The 27,016-nt window shown below is 38.8% G+C and overlaps 1 protein-coding gene and 2 non-coding genes across 3 annotated transcripts in view; 1 reads left to right on the forward strand and 2 right to left on the reverse strand.

Annotated features, from left to right (window-relative positions):
- Positions 1-4,883: 4,883 nt before the first annotated feature.
- creb5b (cAMP responsive element binding protein 5b) overlaps positions 4,884-27,016 on the forward strand; it is a 161,995-nt gene continuing 139,862 nt past the window's right edge. Inside the window, exons 1-3 of the mRNA XM_062063041.1 lie at positions 4,884-4,979; positions 26,423-26,493; positions 26,702-26,795. Coding sequence (XP_061919025.1) covers positions 26,440-26,493; positions 26,702-26,795 — 148 coding nt within the window. The 5' untranslated portion in view covers positions 4,884-4,979; positions 26,423-26,439. The remainder of the gene's footprint in view (positions 4,980-26,422; positions 26,494-26,701; positions 26,796-27,016) is intronic.
- On the reverse strand, positions 6,933-7,005 carry trnak-uuu (transfer RNA lysine (anticodon UUU)). Its single transcript has one exon. It is a non-coding gene; the product is annotated as a tRNA-Lys (tRNA).
- Positions 22,236-22,308, reverse strand: trnak-uuu (transfer RNA lysine (anticodon UUU)). Its single transcript has one exon. It is a non-coding gene; the product is annotated as a tRNA-Lys (tRNA).

Raw genomic sequence — 27,016 nt, forward strand, 5'->3', positions numbered from 1 at the left:
GAAAATCGATTCTGAATCGCACAACGTGAGAATTGCGATTCGAATTAGAATCAATTTTTTCCCACACCCCTAATATATATATATATATATATATATATATATATATATATATATATATATATATATATATATATATATATATATATATATATATATATATATATATATATATATATATATATATATATGTAGAGTCTATTATGTTGCACCGAAAATTTGGTCGCCGAAATAATACTTTGCTCACCAAAACCGGATGTTGTGATTGTGTATTTACTTATGCTGGCAGGCTGCGTCTTTCCTCACGCACACGAATGACGTAGATCTCCCAAAGATTACGTAAAAGTCACATTCAGGTCGCATTGCCGTTTAGACTGAAGTCACATTCGAAAAGATCAGGTTCCAATCGGATTCAGACTACCTCCTGATGTGGCCCAAATCTGATGCGAAAAGATTAGATTTGAAGCACTTTGGAACGTTTAGCCTGGCCAAAAAAATCCAGATTTGTGTAACTTTAGGGCAAAAAATATGATTTGTTGTGCAGTGTAAACGAGGCCTTTAAGGTCATCTCTCGCACTCCCGACATAAAATAAATATTCCCGTGTTTATTTGTGCACAACATTTTATAAGGTTTTGTTTTGAACCAGTAAGTAAACTCAGACAAAAAAGACGGCACTATTACAACGTTACTACTTGGTTTGAGGAAACACAAGAGAAAGTAGGATCTCTTCCATCAATAACACACTCAATAACATTGATGTGCAACATGCAGTGAAATGTTGTGACCGATGATTATGTATACTGTTTATGAAGTTTATTTTTGACCGTGACTGAAAAAAAAATGGTGATGTTTGTCTTTAATAAATATATTTAACAGTGTATGTTTTCAAAAGATACATTCTGATACTTTTGGAGAGGGCGTGGAGTGGAGGGTTTCATTTGCAATCGAATGGGAACGCCTACAAACACAAATGAACTGTTTGCAGACAGATTCAGAAAGCAGATTATAAAGGGGACTATAGGAGCAAAATGTACACCAAAGCATATCCAATATATATTACATAGACTACAAGAAAGTGTGTTGGATGTAGATTAGAATCATCCGGTGTCCGCTTTAAATCAGTGGTGTCATGATTATCACATGAAAGTTATTAGTTTTATCCAGCCATCCATTTTCTACCGCTTGTCCCTCTCGGGGTCGCTGCAGCCTATACCAGCTGCACTCGGGCGGAAGGTGGGGTACACCCTGGACAAGTTGCCACCTCATCGCAGGGCCAACACAGATAGACAGACAACATTCACACTCACATTCACACACGAGGGCCAATTTAGTGTTGCCGATCAACCTATCCCCAGGTGCATCCTTGCTCTTTGTTTTGTACCTGGAGGTGCTTTCCCTGTGCTTCTTGTGCACTTCCCTGATGCACTATTTCTTTATTGTTGTTAATAGATACAGTACATTTAAAAAATACATTTGACTTGCAATATACCTCACGACAAACACAATACCCAAATTGAAACGTAACAAGTGGTTCTCAATTATTTTATGTCAGGCCATCCATAGGGGACAGAATAGTAACTGTTTATTCTGAATGTGTCAAGATAGTTATTGACACTATAAACGCAGAACATATGCTGTACATAGGGCCCTGCGATCCTTTGGGGGCCCTTTTTTGAATCAAGAAGCACATGGAAAATGTCAACTAATGAATGACAGGGCGCTTCTTGTAAAAGTTTACCTTTACAGTATTCCTAGCCTCTTTCCGCTTTGTAACTGATACAAATATAATGGCAAATTTCCTCATTTTCTGTAGCTCTCGTGGTGCAGTGCATTTGAATTCTGGGTGAAGTTGGTGTCGAAATGTATGTTTTAATTAATATTTTCTTTAAATGTATTTTGCAGTAAAAAAAAGTCATTATTGTAAAGTTTGAATTCAATTCAGTTCAGTTCAGCTTGAGTTTTTTTTTTAACATGCATACAATACAATGTAATTCATCACATCTTTCCAGTTGTTTCATTACAGCACATCCGAAAAGCAGCAGGAAGAAGCTGAACTTATTTAATCCTACCCATTTTCATACCGTAGCAATTTTATCCTATTTCCTTGTTCTCTGACTGTAATATAACAGTGAACAAATAAATAATAAACAAATAATAATATAATATACCATAGTAAGTAAACAAATGTTAAATACATACATTATCTTTGTCTCAATGAAAAAAACAACAGCAAAAAAACAAAACAAAACAAAACAAACAAAAAAAATGGTTCAAGATATTCATCATAATTCTTGTTCTGTGTACTTTGTGAACACTTGTAGTTTGAACAGTCTCTTAAGCTGAATCATATTGGTGCTTTGTTGGATTTCTTTGGTTAATTCATCCATCCATCCATTTTCTACCGCTTGTCCCTTTCGGGGTCAACGGGGGGTGCGGAGCCTATCTCAGCTGCAATCGGACGGAAGGTGGGGTACACCCTGGACAAGTCGCCCCCTCATCACAAGGCCAACACAGATAGACAGACAAAAATTCACACTGACATTTACACACTATAGGGCCAATTTAGTGTTGCAAATCAACCTATCCCCAGGTGCATGTTTTTGGAGGTGGGAAGAAGCTGGAGTATCTGGAGGGAACCCACACAGTCACGAGGAGAACATTCAAACTCCACACAGAAAGATCCCGAGCCCAGGATCGAACCCAGGACCTTCGTATTGTAATTCCACATACTGATATGCTAAAGGTTTTAAGTGTTGTACGAGCATAGAACAACACTTAAAACCTTTAGCATAACAGTATGCTAAATAATTAGTTTAAGTACAAAACATGCATAAAATAAATTCAAGTCTGATTTTAAAATGTGTATAAAAGTTGTTATGCCTATTTGATTGTAGACTCTTACTGACACCTTGTAGCGGTAGGAGAATACTACGCGCCATTAGTTTGGGCACTTCCGGGTTGACGATGTCAGTTCAGTTCATGAGACAATGAGAAGTAGACAAGTTGTGTTAGCTCTTACAAGCCTTGGAAAAGATAAGTCTGTTTAACTTGTTTATGTAACTCAATATTAAGGTGGAAAGTGGTTACATTTGATAGTAAGACGTTTATTGAAAAACGATTTTTGTGCACTGTTTCAATGGATGTTTTGAGGACTTAAAATGGCTGCCAGTCATATATTTCCACCATCGAAATAGTTTCAACACTCAGCAGTATTTGTTTGATGATAATGCTGTATATTTGTGTAAAGCTAATATTTACATATTGTGTATTACATTTCAGCATGTTATTTGAATCACATAGCTTATACATTTGTCATTGTGTGTATTTCAGTTTTACAAAAAAAAAAGAAAAAGTCCAGTGCAAGACAAAAGTAAAGATAGGAAAAGACAAAGCAAGATCAACAACAATATCAGTGGTTCTTAACCTGGGTTCGATTGAACCCTAGGGGTTCGGTGAGTCGGCTTCAGCGGTTCGGCAGAGCCTCTGCCGCGCAGGTAAAGACACACCCAACTCATCGTGAAAATAAAAACTTCTCCCTATCGGCATATTATGGATACCCCCAAACAATGTTCCCTCTAATTTCCATCTGATTTGCAGGTGTTTAATTTGTTGTGAGTTCATGCACTGTGTTGGTTTTGTTCTTTGAACAAGGTGATGCTCATGCACGGTCATTTTGTGCACCAGTAAAAAAACATATACCGTATTTTCCGCACTATAAGGCGCACCGGATTATAAGGCGCACCTTCAATGAATGGCCTATGGACGTCAGCTAGCTCACTTTAGATGGAGAAGAAAGAGATAGTCAGCTTTGTCTGTTTGGGCGCACTTCGGATTCTACAATTTTCTGGGTGAGAAGGAGCTTAACATAACATATACAGTGGAACCTCAATGTACAAACCTAATTGGTTCGTAAATAGCAAAGTTTGTATATTGAAGCACATGTCCCTATAAGAAACAGTGTAAATTATCGTATTTTCCGCACCATAAGGCGCACCGGATTATAAGGCACACCTTCAATGAATGGCCTATTTTAAAACTGTGTTCATATATAAGGCGCACCGCATTATAAGGCGCATAGAATAGACGCTACAGTAGAGGCTGGGGTTACTTTATGCATCCCGTAGTTGCGAGACCTGTTGTGGCTCAATATTGGTCCATATATAAGGCGCACCGGATTATAAGGCGCACTGCCAGCTTTTGAGAAAATTTGAGGTTTTTAGGTGCGCCTTATAGTGCGGAAAATACGGTAACTTTGTCTTGAATTTGAAAATTTTTTTATTTTTTATTTTTGACTAAAGAAGGGTTCGGTGAATGTGCATATGAAACTAGTGGGGTTCGGTACCTCCAACAAGGTTAAGAACCACTGGCCTAAATGGATTCATCAGCTTTGGAACTTTATTAGACGTCTTGGATTGTTTGTTAGCTGTCTGCCTAGCTGTATAACCTCAACACATATAGTGAGGGCAGAACAAAAGTCGTTTCACATAAATAAAAAAGTGTGAAAAAAGGTATAATGGGAGGCGGGACTTCAAATAAAATTATTTTTGGGGCCCCAATTTAGCCGCTAGCATTTGCTCCGGTTTAAGAGCTCATTCTATTTATAGATATGATATAGCTTCATTAGCTAAAGTCTCAAATTTATTGGGACTTTGATTGAAGTAGTTTAATAGGATGTAGTGTGTACTGATCCATCCAGTCCCACTGTTTGCATCATGCATGATTGGCCGGTGCTGGAGCTCCAGCCTTTGGACCACACCCACTCCCGACCAGGTCCCTCCCCCTCTGGGCGTGTGCTACTCCGCAAGCCCCGCCCATCCCGCCGCCTCATAGCGGGACCGCAATGATTTAGAACTTCAGGAATCCCACGTGACGTCACCCGGGGGGTGACGTCATGCTTCTCTAAATAGAACGTATTGTAATATTTCCTCAGTCCAGCGTGGTTTCTTCTGAGCGACTGCTTCACATTTTCTACACTTGTTGGGTGAGTTGAAAAAAGGGGGAGAGAGTGCATGCGAGCGTGCAGCGGGACGCCGAACCATCGCGACTTTTAAAAACAATGTTGTTAAATGCAACAGCGATGTTTTGTTGTCTTTTCTTTCTCGCCGCTGCACGATATTTATCATTTTAAATGCCGCTGGCTTCGGTGTTGACGGTTAAGTTTGTTAAGTGTGCAGGAATTTATCACACGCTCGATTGAATGCCTACCCACGGATAATTGCACAATGTGTTGACTGTAGTGGACTCCTCATTTTTCATATGTTTTGTTGACGGCGCGGTTGTCGTTGTCATGCCCGTCCCATCGTCCCATCTCGGGATAGGCAGAACCGGCGTGCTCCGTGCAGGACGCACCGCTGCAGCCCGCCAATTACTGTACTACAGTAAAGAAACACAGTAAAGCTTTTTTTTATTTTATTTTTTTTAATTTTTTTTTAGTAATAAATACACACCCTCGTTATCGTTTGAGTTGCATTGTGGACATCATTACGTCATTCTGCATCTTGGTCGATGCTTGAGGTTGTTGATGCATGGTTACTTTAAGCAATTTGTGCTGACGAGGGAAATAAAACACACATCTTAAGGCACCAATCATTTGATTAGTCCCCATTGTCATTATTTTTATGTGGCACGCTATCAATAAGCACTTGCTGTTGTAATAAATGATCGTGCATACGCGTATATGTGTGCCCCTTTAATTATTTATAGTAATCAAACGCCTCATATAAAAGCTTTAAGCTTGATGACTCCATCATTTATTTGGCACTTAGTAGACTTCTTACATTTGTGGGATCAGGGTATGGATGACATTGCTTCAAGATCGTCTGGGATGCGTGGTCTTATAAAAAAAATCACATTAATTAAAGTAACGGTTTAAGAGAAAGCTGCTGCTGACTTTTATATTTATATTCCACACACTGCATGTTTACAGCACTTTGAAAAATGTTCTCTTGTTTTCCTTAGTGACAGTTTTTTTTTCATAATATAGTTGGTGCCTTGCTAAAGACAACGGGGAATCGAACCTACAGAATTGAGTTTGATGGTGCATCTATTCGTCATGTACCAGCGTTGAGCAAATTATGTTCAAACTATAGGTACAGTATTTTGTCGTGACACAATATCACTGTACCCATGTGACAACTTGTGCATTACTTTTGAGTTGTTTCGTCAAAACAAATTCTAAAGACAAATATTTACTGTTGTTGTTAATACATTCATGTCCTTCAACAAGACAGCAGTGCTAAAACAAAAGATTAGCAATGATCCGGATAAGTCTGCTCTACATTGAGCTTTTGTTCAATCACCATTTTTTTAAAAGAATTTTAACACGCTGAAATGGAATAAGAAAAGTAGCTCATAAACATGTAATTTCTTGCTTAGTCACTTTAACGGGTTTGGGCCAAATTTGAATTATTTGTATTCAACATTTGTTTGTAAAACAATTTAAAACAAATAATGACCTGAATAGAAAATGCTTGAAAATTATTCTCTTATAAATTGTGTCCTTACAGGTGAAACCCAAAACAATGTCAATCTCATGCAAAAGTCTGTTCATGTCAGCAATTCAACTTCCAATATGAAAGTAATATGTGAATTAAACTTGTTGCATGCAAAGTGAGATATGTCAAGCCTTCATTTGTTATAATTTTGATGATCATGGCTTACAGTTCTTGAAATCCCAAACTTTTGTGTGATTTTCAATTCAAGGTTTTTATAGACTGTAAGCCATAATCATCAAATTGATATCAAAAGAAGGTTTGAAATATCTTGCGCTGCAAGTCATGAGCCTTTGTCATATATTAGTTTCACCCTATAAATATAATTGCTGGAACAAACAAACCTTGGCACAATATTAACATTTTTTGAGTTTCACGTGTATATTGTGAAATACATTTTAGATTGTAACATACTAACCAAAGCGCAACAGCTATAAGAACACCGCCTGAACAGGGACTTGAACCCTGGACCCTCAGATTAAAAGTCTGATGCTCTACCGACTGAGCTATCCAGACTCTGTAGTGTCTTCTCCTATCCGCTTTCAAACGTTTCACAGCACAATCTATAGCCTATAATACATGTGGGGCCTTCCTTACTCATGAAAACTCGTTTTTTGGAGTGTATTTGGACTTTTTGCTCACCCGAGACTGTTACTTGCTCTCCTTGGGAACAATACAGAAGCACATCCTAATTCTCAGCTGCTATTATTGTTTGATGCAGCCGATTCATTGATCAGCGTGATCTGAAAATGGGCAACATCCTCTGTTGTTTGCTAACTTGCTAACAACCTTTGAGGTCTCAACCAGGGTGTGTGAGTGACAGAAAAAAGCAGCCTTTGACTCTTTTGAGGAGAAGTCGTTTTGGAGCCACTGACTGGTTTGCCTGTATAAATCTCTAAAACCTAAGACTGTTCTTTTCTGACTTTTTGTGAGGGAAAACATTGGGCATTATATTGATTATGTATTTAACATCAACACTGTATATATATATAATGATAATACAGAAATATGTTTTGCCCATATTTAAAATACCAAAAGTATACCTATTGTTGGTAAAGTTTCATATAGAATACCCTACTTAGTACTTTTATGCAGAACTAATCCTTAGCATACTTCTCACATCAAGTAATTAACTTGATGACTATCCAGCTGCACTTGAAATGTGACCTGCAGTCCGTCCGCTGATGTCTTGATGGTTGTTACATGTGTCTAAGGTAAATCCATCCTCTTCTCGTTAAGGTCTAAATGCATAGAACGAGGTTAAATATCATCAGTCCATGGTTGAGTGAAGAGTTTTGTTCGTTCAGTTGTTTACTTGTAGAAAAATTACAGCATCAAAACTATCAACAGCCATCTATTGAGGTGTAGGTTTAGTCAATGTCTTTGTCTCAGTCCAAGAGCTGGGGTTCTGGGCAGACATGGTCTATAAGAGGACCATGTTTCCTGCCCCGGGGGATTGCTGTGATCCTACCTTGAACCTGCGCTGTCAAAGGCCCAGGCTGCGGGGAACTGGTGGGTTTGAATTGTCGTGCATGTTTTCGCTTGCTTTAACCCCGTACGCCTTTTGCACCCCAGCCACCCGTTCCCTTGATGTGCTGTTGAAATTCAAATATGCGCTCAACCTGGAGAAATCATTCCCTCAGTCTTTCTTGAAACTGAACTCGGGACCCTTAATCCTTCCCTTGTGCAGACATAAGGTTATAGTTAATGTAAAGTGTAACCAAATTTCCTCTGCTAAATTCAAACATCTATATTAAATTAGAGCCAAGTGCCCTTTCCGAGCAAAGGACATTTAGCACTGATTTGAGAAGTGTAAAAGCCATTGGGTAATTTACACAATTAATTATTTCACAAGTTTAAGCCTCATATGGTTTCAATTTCCTAACAAATATGCTGAGCCGACTGTTTAAAATACAGAAAGACAAATGTTTCATCCTAACATCATGAGGGTCAAGATTTGTAGCCTTTATAGTTTTGCTTTCGGCAACAGTAACTGTGATCAATTATAACATGTTCAAGAAGTTACAAAAACCAGAACAAGTTCGAATGGAAAGGGAGCATGAAACTTGTCATCTTTAGCTCAGTTTGTTTGTTGTGTCAAAGTGGACCAGGTGAGTTTTCACGGGGCCCACAGTGACCTGGTGACAGAAAGAGAGACCAGCCAGGGGCACGTTGGTGCCCTGACAGAGAGACCCTGTCCAGACCCTGTTCTGCAGGCTCGGTCATGAAGCACAGCTTGTTGGGAAAACAGCATTGCTTAGCATAACACAATATTTGAATGTTTTGACTGTGCTTGAGGAAATAGTCTGTAGCCATTAAAAAAAGAGCACATTTAAGTAGTGTACACGTGACATCTGGTGCTGGTGCAATTATGCTGGAAGGTAAAATAATTATAAATTGTTGTGTTGGCTCTATAAAGAAAATATTTATCAGTTTTGTATAATACATGTTTTAATAATCTTATGTACTAAACCCAAAACCAGTGAAGTTGGCACATTGTGTAATTCGTAAATAAAAACAGAATACAATGATTTGCAAAACCTTTTCAACTTATTTACAATTGATTAGACTGCAAAGACAAGGTATTTAATGTTCGAACTGAGAAACTTTTTTTTTTTTGCAAATAATCATTAACTTAGAATTGAATGGCAGCAACACATTGCAAACAAGTTGGCACAGGGGCATTTTTACCACTGTGTTACATGGCCTTTCCTTTTAACAACACTCAGTAAACGTTTGGGAACGGAGGAGACCAATTTTTGAAGCTTTTCAGGTGGAAGTTTTTCCCATTCTTGCTTGATGTACAGCTTAAGTTGTTCAACAGTCCGGGGGTCTCCGTTGTCGTATTTTACACTTCATAATGTGCCACACATTTTCAATGGGAGACAGGTCTGGACTACAGGCAGGTCAGTCTAGTACCCGCACTCTTTTACTATGAAGCCACGCTGTTGTAACACGTGGCTTGGCATTGTCTTGCTGAAATAAGCAGGGGCGTCCATAATAACGTTGCTTGGATGGCAACATATGTTGCTCCAAAACCTGTATGTACCTTTCAGCATTAATGGTGCCTTCACAGATTTGTAAGTTACCCATGCCTTGGGCACTAATACACCCCCTTACCATCACAGATGCTGGCTTTTGAACTTTGCACATACAACAATCCGGATGGCTCTTTTCCTCTTTGGTCCGGAGGACACGATGTCCACAGTTTCCAAAAACAATTTGAAATGTGGACTCGTCAGACCACAGAACACTTTTCCACTTTGCATCAGTCCATCTTAGATGAGCTCAAGCCCAGCAAAGCAGGCAGCCTTTCTGGGTGTTGTTGATAAATGGCTTTCGCTTTGCATAGTAGAGTTTTAACTTGCACTTACAGATGTAGCGATGGACTGTAGTGACTGGCAGTGGTTTTCTGAAGTGTTCCTCTGCCCATGTGGTGATATCCTTTACACACTGACGTCGCTTTTTGATGCAGTACCTACCGCCTGAGGGATCGAAGGTCACAGGCATTCAATGTTACTTGCAGTGATTTCTCCAGATTCTCTGAACCTTTTGATGATAGTACGGACTGTAGATGGTGGAATCCCTAAATTCCTTGCATTAGCTCGTTGAGGAATGTTGTTCTGAAATTGTTGGACAGTTTGCTCACGCATTTGTTCACAAAGTGGTGACCCTCGCCCCATCCTTGTTTGTGAATGACTGAGCATTTCATGGAAGCTGCTTTTATACCCAATCATGGCTCCCACCTGTTCCCAATTAGCCTGTTTACCTGTGGGATGTTACAAATAAGTGTTTGATGAGCATTTTTCAACTTTCTCAGTCTTTTTTGCCACTTTGCCACTTTTTTGAAACATCAAACTCCAAATGAGCTAATATTTGGAAAAAATAACGTTTTCCAGTTCGAAAGTTAAGTATCTTGTCTTTGCAGTGTATTCAATTGTTTATAAGTTGAAAAGGATTTGCAATCATTGTATTCTGTTTTTATTTACGATTTACACAATGTGCCAACTTCACTGGTTTTAGGGTTTGTAGTTGCTTTTTTGTATTTATAGTCTGAAAGATCTGACTGAGTGCACTGATAGTAATAACTAGAAAAAAAACTCTGAGAGCGCAGACCCCCGCCAGGCAAAAAAACCTCTTAATAGTAAAAAAAGTATTGATTCCAGATGCAGGTCCTTATCCATTCATGACATTTCCTGAAAGTTGTATCAAAATGTGCCAATAACTTTTTGAGCTATCTATCGCGGAATGAAAGAAACAGAGTGGAACCTCTTGTCAGTCATCCAATGATAAACACACTGAAGCTAAAGCTCGTACCGTAGTAGAAATGATCCAGATCAGCCCCAAAATATACTGTAATGAGTTGTTCTTTAACCCGTTTTGGACATTTCCTGAAGATTAGATTTAAATCCGCCCATAACTTCTTGTGCTATGTACAGTGGAATGAAATAAATGGAGTGAACACTCTTTTAAGTCATCCACCGTCTTGATCTCTGCGGGGCCACTAATAATCACACAGAAACGTAAACATATATGAACGTGGTAGAACTGTTTCGGATCAGGCCCCAAATCTAACCAGTTATTCTGTATCCCATTTTGGAAAGTTTCATGAAAATGTGGCCATAACATTTGCTAGCTAACTAACTAACTAACTAACTAACTAACTAACTAACTAACTAACTAACTAACTAACTAACTAACTAACTAACTAACGAGCTAACGAACTAACTAACCAGCTAACTAACTAACTAACTAACTAACTAACTAACTAACCAACTAACTAACTAACTAACTAACTAACTAACCAATGGCAACGATTACATAAACTCCTGGTGAAGGTAACAACATGCAATTCATGTGTTGGATGGGCGAGTTTTCCCCAAAATGCACATTTCTTTTAAACAGCTATGTTACTGTTTTTTCTGACTTTGCGCATTACTTCTAGTCTCATTTTGAGTCGTTCTGAGTCTTTATGTTGTGCAAAGGGGCGGTTGTCATTTATCATCAGTGAGAGTAGCAATTTGAAGGCACAACTTAAATAACGAGTCTTTATTACGCACAGGAATATTGCGGGTGAGGTAGTGTGTTGTGCCGTGCCAGGCCATGCCAAAAAAAAAAATGGTGGCAGTTATCATTAACTTGCAAGTTGACAGACCTTAGACCAGCCTTGTGCAAGTATGACTTTAGATCAGTGGTCCCCAACCTTTTTGTAGCTGCGGACCCAACGCTTGATAATTTGTCCCGCGGCCAGTGACGTAAGCGAGTGACGTAAGCGCGCTCCCGCGTCAGGGGGTGCATTCTATGGCAGGGGTGCGTTTTCAGGCACAACACCGGCAGAAAAAAGTAAAATAATAAACGTGAATCCACTGTGTACTCATATGGACCTTTATTAGCACATTGCGCCAACAACATAACATCAGTATAACATCAACGTCTCTGGTAACTTCCTCTCTGCCCATTACATAAATAAAAAAATCACGTGGAAAAATATATAAATGACAAGAATTAGCAATTCCACACTACTTTCATTATGAATGTTATTTTTCAACAGCTGAAATAAAGTTGTCAGTTTGAACCGTCAGATAAGCCTCCTGCATGTTTGTGTGCCCGAGTCGACTCACAAGCTCCTCCTCTCCCTCCCCTCCCCTCCCTCTGCCCAAACGCGCTCTGATTTTGGTTGCTATGGTAACGTTTACATGCCTTCAAAATAAGATGCAGATACAACATTAAAAACAAATATAAAGTGCATGAGATTTTTAACTCACCGTAACGCTAAATCAATGGGAGCCCTGAGCTTGTTTCTCTGCAACGAGACGGTCCCAACTGGGAGTAATGGGAGACAAAGACACCCCAAGTGTGTTGCGTATGTCCAGTCTGCTACGTTGTTTTGTTTTGGTGGCTGTCACTGCAGAAAATCCCGCTTCACACAGATAGGATGTTGGAAATGGCAACAGTGTTTTCAGTGCTGTGGTGGCGATCTCGGGGTATTCTGCCATGACTTTAATCCAGAAAACAGGCAGAGTTTTTGTCTGAAATTCACTTTTAAGGCTGCCGTCATTTGCGATCTCCAGCATTTGATCTTCTTCTTGCACAGACAAGCTGGATTCATCTGCTTTGTTGACAAATGGGTCGCGGACCCATTCCTGGCAGTTCGTGGGTCTTTTGAAGTTGGGAAGTACTACTCAAACTCCTTTAAAAGCACAGACAGGTGATCGTGCAGCAGCTTGGGGAATGAAGGCGCAGGCTCAGTCTCACACAAAAACCCCGCCAATGTTTGAAACATGTCCAGGTTTTTTGGGTTGGTGTACTAATTGTAAGTGTATCTTGTGTTATTTATGTTGATTTAATAAAAAAAAAATAAAAATAAATATATATATTTAAAAAAAAAAAAATTCTTCTGCGGCCCGGTGGTTGGGGACCACTGCTTTAGATGATCTTGTTCCCAAGCAGAGAGTCCACGACTGTTCTAAAAGAGCACTTCTTGAACAAGGACTTGAAACCTAGACCCTCAGATTAAAAGCCGCCATGATGCTCTGCCAAATGAGCTATTTATGCTCTGGGATGGAGGGTTTGTAGGTCTATCGTTGCCAATCGTTGTGGGCCCACTTACACAAGAAGAACCATGTCCATGAACCCCTTTATAATTCTAATGCCGATTAAATAAATAAATACAAATCTGCCATTTGTGCTAGATGTCATAGGAATTACTTATATTTCAGCAATGTCAACCTAAATGCTTCGCACCTGTTTCCTAAAAACTAACTTTAACTTAACAGAAAGTCAACATTAACAAGACTGGAACGGTCCAAATGAACCCACTTTGTTGTAAAACCAGTTTAACTTTCACATATTGACAACAATATGTTCAATTTATATAACCTTGATGAAATTAAATAATTGTCCATTGTTCTATTTAGATCAGCAGCAGGATTTGTGCACTTAAGTGTGTCCCGAACCCAAGACCTGGTTCATCATAGTAATAATTGTCATATTTTTTTATTCTAATGAGCATTTTTGACTGAGAATGTTTGTTTATCTTGGCCTAGTCCAAGGGTCTCTAAATTTCATCACTACAAAACAAGAGCTACACTTTGACAAAAGGAAAGGAGAATTTAACTTACAGTACATGTATTTTATTTATATGACTAGTAACCTTTTAAACTGTACTTTATCTACAAAGCAGATCATCACTCAAACAGTGTGGACATTTTCTTTATTTTATATTGTAATACTTTCCATGAATAGAGGTATAATGCCTGAATACAACAGTTTTAGTTTAAATGCTATAATAAAATGGCAAGTCTTTATGACATTCAAGAATGTACTCGCGTGTGTCATTGTTTTTGACTTTTTTGGATTTATTTATTTTTTTCTTAAGAAAGGTGGTGGTTATGATCAGCTTGTTTGGTCATACTATGACTTGTCTGCTGTACACACAAAAAAATGCTGGGTTATTTTTATAACCCAATTCATGAGTTGCTAGTGTTGGGTTACATTTTGGAGTTATTTTTATGAAGAGCAATCAATCTTTAAGGGTAAAAGAAACAAGATTTTTGGGAGTATTAATAGATGATCAAATGAACTGGAAATCTCATATAAAAACATACAACATAAGGTGACAAAAAACATTTCAATAATGAATAGAGCAAAATACGTCCTGGGCCAAAAATCACTTCATATTCTCTACTGCTCACTAGTGTTACCATATCTGAGTTATTGTGCAGAAATATGGGGAAATAACTACAAATGTGCGATAGTTGGGTTATGAATCAACCAACATTGAGTTAGCATAACTCATCTTTTGGGTTAAATAATTCAACGCAAAAGTTGGATTGAAAAAATTAATTAAGGGGTTTGTCCTTTTCTGAACCAGCAGTTGGGTTAAAATTGGGTTATTTTTTAACCCAACATTGTTTAGTGTGTATGTTTACGTATCATGCATGACCAATAGTTTCGTACCCTGACCCACCTGTTCCAATTGTACAAAATGGGTGTATACTGAACTAGACTACTCAGTGGCCTAGTGGTTAGAGTGTCCGCCCTGAAATCGGTAGATTGTGAGTTCAAACCCCGGCCGAGTCATACCAAAGACTATAAAAATGGTACCCATTACCTCCCTGCTTGACACTCAGCATCAAGGGTTGGAATTGGGGGTTAAATCACCAAAAATTATTCCCGGGTGCGGCCACCGCTGCTGCTCACTGCTCACCTCACCTCCCAGGGGGTGGTGATCAAGGGTGATGGGTCAAATGCAGAGGATAATTTCGCCACACCTCGTGTGTGTGTGACAATCATTGGTACTTTAACTTTAACTAGTGCACTCACACCGGCCAAATGTGCTAGAGTGCTAGACTCAAAAACAGGGGTCTCAAATTTGCAGCCCGCTGTCCATCTGTGACCCGCAAGCCCATATTTTGTGGCCCTCTGCTTTACATCATCTTTTCGTGTAATTGTAGCCTGTGCACCACGGGTGGCTATTATATTATGGCAATCTCGAATCCCACTACATGCTGACTGCAGTAATGGTGCAAACACAAAAATGACAGCACAACAAACACTCATGGGACACATAAAGAACAACTTCCTATAAGCGTCTCTGTAGGGCTTAACTGTAGGGCTGGACGATTACGGCAAAAATAATAATCACAATTATTTTGAACGATATTGAAATCACGACTAATAACACAATTATTATTAGTTAGAAAACAAGTATGTATTGTACCACCAAAACTCAACTTTAAATATGATTCAAAAGAAAAATGCAATATAAATTAGTAATCAATAAACAACAAGTAAAGTAATAACAATAATAACAACAACAAATTGAAATTACTATAGCAGTATGAAAAAAACCCATTACATTTCAATGTTTGTTAATTAAATGCAAAAATCCTCACATTTATTGGTGCAATACAAGTTTGGACAATTATGACTAGTATTTTAAGTCAAAGCATTATAATTTTGTAAACGTATCAACAAGTGCTTAAGTACATTATGCTTGTGTCAAGAACTTTTTTGAAACCTTTATTTTGTTTGCGCAGTCAAACCGGATGTGCACAGCTGTCTTATTGTGAAGGGGGGAAGTGTGCTGCTGTTCTGAGCTAGACGAGTATGGAGAGGACTTGAGGCTGTTTAAAAAAAGAGACAGCCTCAAGCTGTCCTGTTTACTTTCATCGATGATGTTGTTCAAGCAGATGAGATGTGTTGTGGTTATATGGATTGCTCTTGCTAGCTTTAATTTTGTTGTTTAGTCTGTTTTTCAAGTGGTTGTTTCGATATTGTTTAGTTCACGACAGAGCGGTTGAGTGTTCCAGGGATGAACGAGCGTTCCCAGACACATTATTTCCTCAAATAAATGTTCCTTCTCCTCACATTTCACTCACATTTCTGTGATATTCTGCATTCAACTGCGGATTCTGTTTTATTGGCCTATTCTGTGATTCCGTCTGCGGTTACATTACCATTACAATCATATGACCTTATGTTTTTGTTGAGTTTAGTGATTACTGGGTCTTTGTGTGTGGAGTTTGCATGTTCTCCCCGTGACTGCGCGGGTTCCCTCCGGGTACTCCGGCTTCCTCCCGCCTCCAAAGACATGCACCTGGGGATAGGTTGATTGGCAACACTAAATGGTCCCTAGTGTGTGAATGTGAGTGTGAATGTTGTCTGTCTATCTGTGTTGGCCCCGCGATGAGGTGGCGACTTGTCCAGGGTGTACCCCGCCTTCCACCCGAGTGCAGCTGGGATAGGCTCCAGCACCCCTTTGACCCCAAGAGGGACAAGCGGTAGAAAATGGATGCATGGGTGATTAGGCATACTAGCGCTGTATCAAATAAAAAGTAACAAACACAGTAACATCCCAAACTTCTATAGGCGTGCTCTTTTTTTCCACTCATACGCTCACTCATCACTTTCAGCAGCTCAGCAATTTGCATGCAATTTGCATGCATTTTGCGCGTCCCATTAACATTTTTTACTATTATAATATTTTAATGATCGTAAGAGGCCAAAATCAATGTTGAGATTACAATTTGATTAATTGTCCAGCCCCAAACAGTGTGAAAATATACAATGTGTACAATCTGTTTTACATGTATGATATAAAGTGGTAGAAGTAGTTAGCAAATTTAGTCGTGGGGTTAAAATAGGATTGTGAAGTGAGTACTTTGTGCAACCCATCCTCTCCCGGATTTTATTTCCAGACGCCCTTAGGCAAATTTCAGTTTGAGACTCTTGTACGTTTGTACTTGTGAGTGCACCCTATCCAGTTCGAAAGCAGGTCCTTAGAAAATACTACTGTCCTGAAAACACACACCTGAACAGGGACTTGAATTAAGTAGCCTGATGCTCTACCAACTTGGCTATCCAGATCACAGATGTCGAGTCCAGTTAGCGGGGCACCGAGTCTGGCCCACATCGTTTTGTGGCTGGAAATGTGCGTCAAAAAAGCCCTTTTGAGGTAAATATATTTATTCTTTCAGTTTTGACAGAAAATATTTACATACAATTTTGAGTATTATCTGATCGTGCAACAGGATATTCCAAGCATTTTTGTGTTCAATTGGTAAATACTTGAACATCTGCTTGTCACCGTGACTTACAATGTCAAAGCAAGTTATCCATCAATCTGTTCGTGAACAATAACAATAAAACACAATTGCCCACGCAAATTGTTTAACGAGGCTATCATATGCTCATATTCATACATGTTCGTCGTTACAAGTGGCCATAATGGCGAAGTGGTCTTTAAAGGGGTACTGTACTTTTTTGGGAATTTTGCCTATAATTCACATTCCTTATGAGAGACAAGAACACATATGTATTTTTTAAATACATTGTAACTTGTAAATAGATGTAAATAAAAGTCCACTTTACAATGAAGCCAATGGGAGCCATGACGTCGTTGCGCCCATTGCATTTATTCCGACCATGAAACCTGACCATGACCTGAATATTACCCAGTATTACAGATATTGTTATTATAAGGGCTAATGTTAGGAACCTACATTTAGCGGCGCACTGACCAGAGAGAGGCAACTTCCTTATGCTGCTGTATTAACATCCCCAGCTGCTGAGCTGCTTTCTCGCCTCGGAGCTCATGAAACTTCATTCTAGATCATAAATAATGCCTCTCACCTTGATAGTAAAAGGATGTGGACATGAACTGAGAAGTTGGTAAACTTGAACAGCCAATTTAGACCCAGAGATGGTGAGAAAGACGCTGGTTTGCACCCACCCTTTTTTTTAACCCTTCGCAAGGGTTCCGGAATATGTCCACCTCCTAACAGTCGGCATCCCAGTGAGAACAGACATTGTACAGTAAGTGATGTTTGACTGTCATGAGGCCTGCAGTGACTAATAATCAGTGATGTTGTTGAAGGAAAAAGTGAACGTTGTGATGCGCCGATTAAATTAATGTGACGCCATATGCTTAAAATGAGCAAAATACGCAAATATTACATGTTATTATGAATGCACCTGTTACTACATTACATATACTCACATACATATACTGTATAAAACCTTGATGGAGGTGTTTGGATGTTTTTAAGCGCTTTATTGGCAGAATAGAGCTACTCCCATAGGCTCCATTGTAAGCGGACTCTTGCTAGCGTTTATTCAGTGATGGGCAAGCTACAAACCCCATTTCCATATGAGTTGGGAAATTGTGTTAGATGTAAATATAAACGGAATACAATGATTTGCACATCATTTTCAACCCATATTCAGTTGAATATGCTACAAAGGCAACATATTTGATGTTCAAACTGATAAACATTTTTTTTTGTGCAAATAATCATTAACTTTAGAATTTGATACCAGCAACACGTGACAAAGAAGTTGGGAAAGGTGGCAATAAATACTGATAAAGTTGAGGAATGCTCATCAAACACTTATTTGGAACATCCCACAGGTGAACAGGCAAATTGGGAACAGGTGGGTGCCATGATTGGGTATAAAAGTAGATTCCATGAAATGCTCAGTCATTCACAAACAAGGATGGGGCGAGGGTCACCACTTTGTCAACAAATGCGTGAGCAAATTGTTGAACAGTTTAAGAAACACCTTTCTCAACCAAATATTGCAAGGAATTTAGGGATTTCACCATCTACGGTCCGTAATATCATCAAAGGGTTCAGAAAATCTGGAGAAATCACTGCACGTAAGCAGCTAAGCCTGTGACCTTCGATCCCTCAGGCTGTACTGCATCAACAAGCGACATCAGTGTGTAAAGGATATCACCACATGGGCTCAGGAACACTTCAGAAACCCACTGTCAGTAACTACAGTTGGTCGCTACATCTGTAAATGCAAGTTAAAACTCTCCTATGCAAGGCGAAAACCGTTTATCAACAACACCCAGAAACGCCGTCGGCTTCGCTGGGCCTGAGCTCATCTAAGATGGACTGATACAAAGTGGAAAAGTGTTCTGTGGTCTGACGAGTCCACATTTCAAATTGTTTTTGGAAACTGTGGACGTCGTGTCCTCCGGACCAAAGAGGAAAAGAACCATCCGGATTGTTATAGGTGCAAAGTTGAAAAGCCAGCATGTGTGATGGTATGGGGGTGTATTAGTGCCCAAGACATGGGTAACTTACACATCTGTGAAGGCACCATTAATGCTGAAAGGTACATACAGGTTTTGGAGCAACATATGTTGCCATCCAAGCAACGTTACCATGGACGCCCCTGCTTATTTCAGCAAGACAATGCCAAGCCACGTGTTACATCAACGTGGCTTCATAGTAAAAGAGTGCGGGTACTAGAGTGGCCTGCCTGTAGTCCAGACCTGTCTCCCATTGAAAATGTGTGGCGCATTATGAAGCCTAAAATACCACAGCGGAGACCCCCGGACTGTTGAACAACTTAAGCTGTACATCAAGCAAGAATGGGAAAGAATTCCACCTGAGAAGCTTAAAAAAAGTGTCTCCTCAGTTCCCAAACGTATTCCGTTTATATTTACATCTAACACAATTTCCCAACTCATATGGAAACGGGGTTTGTACTTGAAAAATGTAGTAAGCTAAGCTACAAGTTCCATCCATCCATCCATTTTCTACCGCTTGTCCCTTTTCGGGATCGCTGAGGGTGCTGGAGCCTATCCCAGTTGCACCCAGTACACCCTGGACAAGACACCACCTCATTGCAGGCCCAACACTGATAGACAACATTCACACTCACAAAGTTACTCTCGATTAAATGTACCTAAGCTACAGGGAAGCCATCCCCGGAGAATTGTAGCAAGCTACACTACAAGCTACATGGCAAAAGTAGCTTGCTACATCAAATCTACATTTAACGGCATTTACACAGTATCTATGGGCCCACATGTACTGTATAATATCAACGTTAATGTAACTGAAAGTGTACAAATGAACCCAATAAAGGTTCATTACTATTAACTATCTCTCATTTAGCTGGGGACACCCTACAACTACCTCTAGGGGTCCCCGTACCCCACTATGTGTATTTATTTAGTTTGCCTTTTCTTTGACCCACCCCTATAATGTTATTTATTTTCTCTACCTAAAGTAAAAAACAACATCTATCTATATCTTGACAAAAAAACAATGACTTGTGTGTTGTTTGGGAACAGTTGGTAATGGTTATGTGCAGTAAAACTTTTCATGACTTTTCATGAACTCAACTCACCTTAACGTGTGTTCCTAGATTTGTGTTGGACATCATAGATGAAGAGAACAGTTATGATTTTGGTTTACAGAGTAAACAACTAAAAACTAAGGTTTTGGGCATTGTTTTCCCTATACACACATATTTGTCTAAATACGGCCAAGGACATGCATTATTGTGGGTTTTCTGCACGTCATCTTCATAATTTAAGAAAAAATCTAATCTGCGAGAGATAATTCTTCTGCCATTTTAAAGTATGTTTTATTTTTAATGGTCAGCTTGGAGCGTCCTTCTGTCTCTGACTCCCTTGTCATCATGTAAAATGAGTGCGTGACTGTTGTGATTTTGCTGACTAATTTCGATGACCCGCCTTATATTGTCTCTGATTGGCCAGTTTGTAATGTTTTGTCCTAACCTTAGCCAATTGTGACTCAACATACGAACACCAACCAAAACATCATGGATTTTCTCCGTATGTATGGATGTTCTCATTCATCTAGGTCATTGTATTTTCTCCAGATTTTTTTGGCCTGGATTCACAGTTCATTTTCTCTCTTTGTAGCTTGTAGCTTTGATGTAAGCTACCTCGCTCACTACATAGCTCTAAAAGTAGCTAAGCTACAGGAAAAGCTACTTGTTAAAAAAGTAGCTAAGCTACCGCCAAGCTACTGGAAAATGTAGTTAAGCTACGTAGCTTAGCTTTATGTAGCTTGTTACTGCCCATCACTGCATTTATTTACTAGTTAGAATGCATAAAAAAGAAAAACATATGTGTTCTTGTCTTACATCAGGATTGTGAATGATAGGCAAAATCCTAAAATAATAAAAACACGTTTGACACCCCTGGTCTTAATGAACCACTCACTGTCTTGCTGGCACCAGCATTACGCATTCAGTCGCCTGATAATAAAATAAATATTAGATAGCAATTAATTTCATGAAATGTATAGTTTTAAACCGCTCAGCCAGTGTGGTTCTAAAAACAAAGAAAAAGCAGCAAATGATTCATTAGGTTGTACATTTTATAGACTTAAAAAAAGCAATATTCAAAATGTTGTCAAACTCTGAACACTTGCCAGCTTCATTAGCATATTCATTTTCAAAAGTACATGACTTCAGAATAATTTTTTTGCAAAATTTGCCACAACATTGCTAATATTATATTATTATATATATAGTATATTGTAGTGTTGGGGGAATCTGCTGCTGGACTACCCAGCATGCCTTGCAGGCATTTTGTAAATACTGTTGGAGAGTATGTGTTTGTCGTTAGTTTTTAGTTGTTGTTTATTGTCCATGTATCACCAAAAATGATTCCCGGGCGCGGCTACGCTGCTGCCCACTGCTCCCAGGGGGTGATCAAGGGGATGGGTCAAATGCAGAGGACAAATTTCACCACACCTAGTGTGTGTGTGACAATCATTGGTACTTTAACTTTAACTTTAATGTAGGAGTAGTTTATTTATTTTACTGCTCTTATGTAATCGCTGCAGTTGGTTTGTCTGTCTGTTAGTTTGCAAAATAACCGGAAATGCCCGAAATGGGATAAGGTACTACTTATTCGATTTTGAGCATGATTCTCAAAATTTCTACTTTGTCACATTACACTTACACTTTTGATTGTGTGTTCAAAAAGGGCGGATTTTCATCTACCTTTCAGGAAATGTTAGAAATGCGATAAGTAACAAGTGATTACATTTTGAGGCTGATCCAGATCACCATATAGATTCAGGACTTTTTTTTTACTATGGGGAGATAAGGCCTGCGCTTTTCTAGTTTTGTTGAAACAAGCTAGACACTCTGATGACCCCCTGTCCGTATTGACTGCGCATTGAGCTACTTACTGACAAGCACTTTGTCCAAGCAAAAATAGTAACCTATTTAATGAGGTTAATATTTCCAACTGTATTCACAGTGAAAACGGAGAGTATTGAATACTTTACATGACAACCTGTTGATTGGTGCAGGTACTGCTGCCACCTAGCTGGAGGCTTATGCATCGTTGAAGCTAGAGTGAGTACAATAATGTTGAAAGTCCACCCTGACTCTCACGGCCCGCCCAAAATTTGAGAGGTAATTAAGTAGTACTAGCATGTTTTAATATTAAACTGCACCGCCTGAACAGGGACTTGAACCCTGGACCCTCAGATTAAAAGTCTGATGCTCTACCGACTGAGCTATCCAGGCTCTGTTAGAGACAAAGAATGCTGAGAGTCAAATACTCACCAGGGCCAGTTCATATGCCATGTGTACTTGTGTTTCATGTAGTGTTCGTATTGTCCACAGTACATGAGTGTACTGTAGTGCGGCTGTAACGACTGACTCGATGATTGCTGGCCAGTGATGCGTCCACTAGTCTGACTCTAACAGAAAAACCAAACACAAGACTGTAGGAGAATGACTACAGACCGTACTTGTTAGTAAGTTGAACTTAGAAATGCTTGTATGAAAAAACATTATATTGGTTCAGTTCACTACTTTCAGTTTCATTCCATCCATTTTTCGTTGTCTGTTAGTTAACAAGGCAGAAAGTAAGGAGTCCGGCGAATTTCTTGAAACCCATGAAGTTGTGGGAGTTGGGTGTCTTGCTCAAGGGAAGGAAGTAAACTAGCTCAAATTTCCTCATTAAGTAAGAGCCTTGGTTAATCATGTCCTTAAAGAGAGAGCCACTACTGCTATAAAACACATCACCTGAAAAGGGGCTTGAAACTTGGACCCTTAGATTACAAGGCTGATGCTCTACTGAATGAGCTACAAAGGCTCTGATAAGCCTATTGCTGTAAATATATGTCGACGTATTTTAAACATGGTTGAACGTTGGATGTGGTAATAACATTTAGGTTTTTTGAATCAATTTATGTTTGCTTTTTTCCTGTTTCACATTTGCAGCATTTTCTTAAACACTCAGGGCCTCTGAGCCTTTAAAACGAACATCGTCGGCATTGGATTGATCTTGAGAAGCAGTTAACATTTTTCATGGGTTTTTTTCTGTGAAGCTCTTCCATAATTGTATTTTTAGCTGAATGCTGAATGTATTCTTGTGTTGATGGTCATTTCTACATTTTAATTACTGGAAGTGAACAGAGGAATGACGGATTCACAGAATTTGTAGACCTATCTTTTTTTTTGTCAACTGTAACCACTGTCATATATCAGGTACAACAACTTAACATTTAGGAGTGGGGAAGGATGTTAGCAACAATAGCATAGTTATGTGAGCTACATGTGTGCTAGCATTACACTTAGTTTTTATCGCAATATCATATGAGGTATGGATGTAACAATAACCGTGGTAAAACTCCTGATGGTTAGTATTACTGTTCTGATTTAAAATGATCGAAAACCCTTGATTGATAACTGCACTTTGATAAACTCCTTGACTGACTGGGGCCAGCTGGCTATCTTAAATGCTAACATGAAAACAAAAGACATTAAGATCTTTCCCCATGAAGAAACGACATACGTCAATCTAAATGTATATAAACACATTAGTATCTGAGCAACTAAGATATTCAATTATGTACATTGAACCTAGAAGCTGTGCTCTCTTAGATTAGAGTGATTGTTCTATATTCCGAGAAATACAAGTCAGAGGTGTTTTTACGGTGCGTTCAAGGACCGCTGAACAGAGTAGGATGACACACCGCCTTCCAGAAATAATAAATAATAGTAAAACATTTTATTTGTTACGCACTTTTCATTTAAATAAATCTTAAAGTGTTTCAGTACAAACATATGATTAAAAAAATAAAAGCTTAGGCATTAAAACATATAAAATACTAAGTCTTTAACACTATTATTTAAGCAAAAGAAACACAAAACATAACAGTATATAGTACAAATAGTGTGTCTATTTATTGTGGTTATTAAAAAAAACCAACTTGGTCAAAGATTTCAGTCGGTGTGTGTATGAGTATTTTTTGAGCACATTCAACAATACTGCGATAATAATGATAACCGTGATAATTTTGGTCATGATAGTCTTGATATGAAATCTACATTTCTTATATGAGGTTAGCACAGTCTTTCGCAAATAGTGGGTGAGGACCAGCTGGGGGGTTGCGAACAGTTAGGGAGATTTTCATTATTTTTGTCTACACTCTAGTATTTACATTAGAACAATACACACGCCTGCAGCTAGGTGGCAGCAGTACTTAACCTAATCGACAGGCTCTCTTAATACCGAGTAGAGGTATTAAGTACACATATGCACGGAGCTAAAGGAGGCAAAAAGATGGTGACGTTAGTCACAGGAATGGAAAAAAAAAGAGTCATATATAAAGAATATAAGTCACACAGTGCGTTGTACAGAAATGTTTTTAAATATCATAAAGTTCTCAATAGTAATTCCATTCGGGGGTTAGCCTATTTGCTGAAGAAAAACAAAATGATAAAATTTACAGCTTCCACATCTGTAGCTGACTGACGGATAGTTGGTTAAGCCTTTATTTTAAGACATGTAGCGAAGCCCTTTATTTTTCAAAGCGGCGCTCCATAAAGTTTTAAGTCATAAAGTTTTTACCTTCACGTCATGAAAAGCTGCAACTTCAAAAGCGACGGTTTGAGCGACTTTTCTCTAAAAAGATGACCAGTTTTTTAAATGTTTGGTGCTCATAAACAGGCTTTAGGGACACATTTTACTGTTACACATTGTTGTTTTTCCAAACACAACACATCTTCTGTTTTAGCATGCGCAATGCCAGGGGTCGGCAACCCAAAACGTTGAAAGAGCCATATTGGACCAAAAATACAAAAAACAAATCTGTTTGGAGCCGCAAAAAATGAAAAGCTGTATATAAGTCTTATAATGAAGGCAACACATAACGTAAGTGTATATATTAGCTATAATAGCCTACTATCAGAATGACTATGTGTCGCAGGCTGACGCTAATCTTCGTTGACAGAAATATTGAAATCTAATATTTATTTTACAACATTAGAAACTATTAGTAAATCAGAGGTTACTCATTAAGTGAGATAACTCCTGGAAATTACTGGCTTTTAATGGTCAAAGGTATAGATGTGTGTGTCCAAGTTAAAGGAAACGGCAGGCTGTCTTCTTTTAATAGATTTATTACAATCTTTGGCAAGCTAGGTAATGTTTGCTGTGGTCTGGAACAACATTGGCACACCAACAACTATCTGAAATGCAGCCAATATTACCTATAGACAATGTGTCATGAGACATGCAAATATAAATGAAATACACAGAGGACATAAATAAAGGAAATTAAATGAGCACAAATATACCTACAAATGAGGTATAATGATGTAATATGTACATACAGCTAGCCAAAATAGCACGCTAGCATTGATTAGCACTCCGACAAGTCAATAATATCAACAAAGCACACCTTTGTGCATTCATGCACAGCATGAAACTTTTGGTGGACAAAATGAGACAAAGAAGGAGTGGAAAATTTTACATGTAAACAAACTGTCGCGTCACAGTCCACACTATGGTGAGTTCAAGAACCGCCGAAATTAGTAGGACAAAACGTTGTTCACCAAATACTCTCATCAGTGAAGCATACACACAGACATATTAAACAGTGGGCTTTCTAACAATTGGGAAGGTTTGTGTCATGTTTGTCCTCAAAAAAAAAAACATACTAAAACAAACAAAAACAATTTCCCCCCATCTTTTTCCATTTTCAATCCTTTTTTAAAAATGCTCCAGGGAGCCACTAGGGTGGCACTAAAGAGCCGCATGCGGCTCGAGAGCTGCGGGTTGCTGACCCCTGTACTATGCAGTGATGTCACTTGCTGTTTGTCTTTCTGCTGTGATTAGAACGGAGTTACCTGACTAAAGTGAATTTGACAGTGAAATGACTGCCCTATAGATTTAACTTGAACATATAAATCCCTAAAACCTAAAATGAGATTTAAGTATAACATTTATCTGTCTTAACCAATTTTCTCCCCTTTTTGCCTCTAACGGGCAAATTATAGAAACAATTGAGGTGAAACCTGGAAACTTTTGGCCAGCAGATGTGGTCCGCTGCCAGATTTGCTATATGTTTTGTTTCCACATGAACCTGTCAGGTGTCCCGTAAGGAGACTTTACTGAAGCCCTCATTTTCAGTCCTTGAAAACCCCAACCAATTGCATTAATATCATGCAGAGCGAAATGTGCGCCGACAACATTTATTACTGAAATTACCTTGCAGCTGTTTCAGGTGCAATATAATTTTATGCTACGCGTGACACAATGAGAGTGTTTCATCCCTCAAGGATGCTGGTGAGGAAACCTGCGCCACTCACTTCCTCTCTTTATGTTATTCTTTTGTCCTTTTTCTAGTTTTATGACAAGTTGTGATGAACTCAGACCAGGAAAGGCCGTACATTTGCAACGCTCCCGGCTGTTCTCAGGTAAGTGTGTAATGAAAAAAGTGTGTAATATGAAGAGGAGATACAGAGGTTGCCTGAGGGGGTGGGGGGGGGGGGGGTGATCGTCCTACACATCAAGGAGGACACTAAGAGCTGTGAAACACACCTTTTTTAACAAAAAGGCTTATATTTTTAGACATTTTGTCACACTTACACATTTGTTTTCTGCTTTTTTATGTTTAAAAAAAAGCGATTTCCCACTGAAGACCATCTGATGATACATCGACACAAACATGAGATGACCCTTAAGTTTCCCTCCATAAAGAATGACAACATGTTATCAGGTGAGTTATGGCTTGCCAGTCGCCTGTAATTTCAGTGTGTCTTGTTGAGGATAGGATAGAATGGCACTTTATTGCATCTAGTCATGTGACCGTCAGGCTACATGCTGACATACAAACGAGACAACCCCCTTTAAAAAATTTTGACACTTTGCATTCGGTCATTAAAGGCCTACTGAAATGAATTTTTTTTATTTAAACGGGGATAGCAGATCAATTCTATG

Source organism: Entelurus aequoreus, linkage group LG11 (genome assembly GCF_033978785.1).
Source record: "Entelurus aequoreus isolate RoL-2023_Sb linkage group LG11, RoL_Eaeq_v1.1, whole genome shotgun sequence".
In the NCBI taxonomy this organism is placed as follows: domain Eukaryota; kingdom Metazoa; phylum Chordata; class Actinopteri; order Syngnathiformes; family Syngnathidae; genus Entelurus; species Entelurus aequoreus.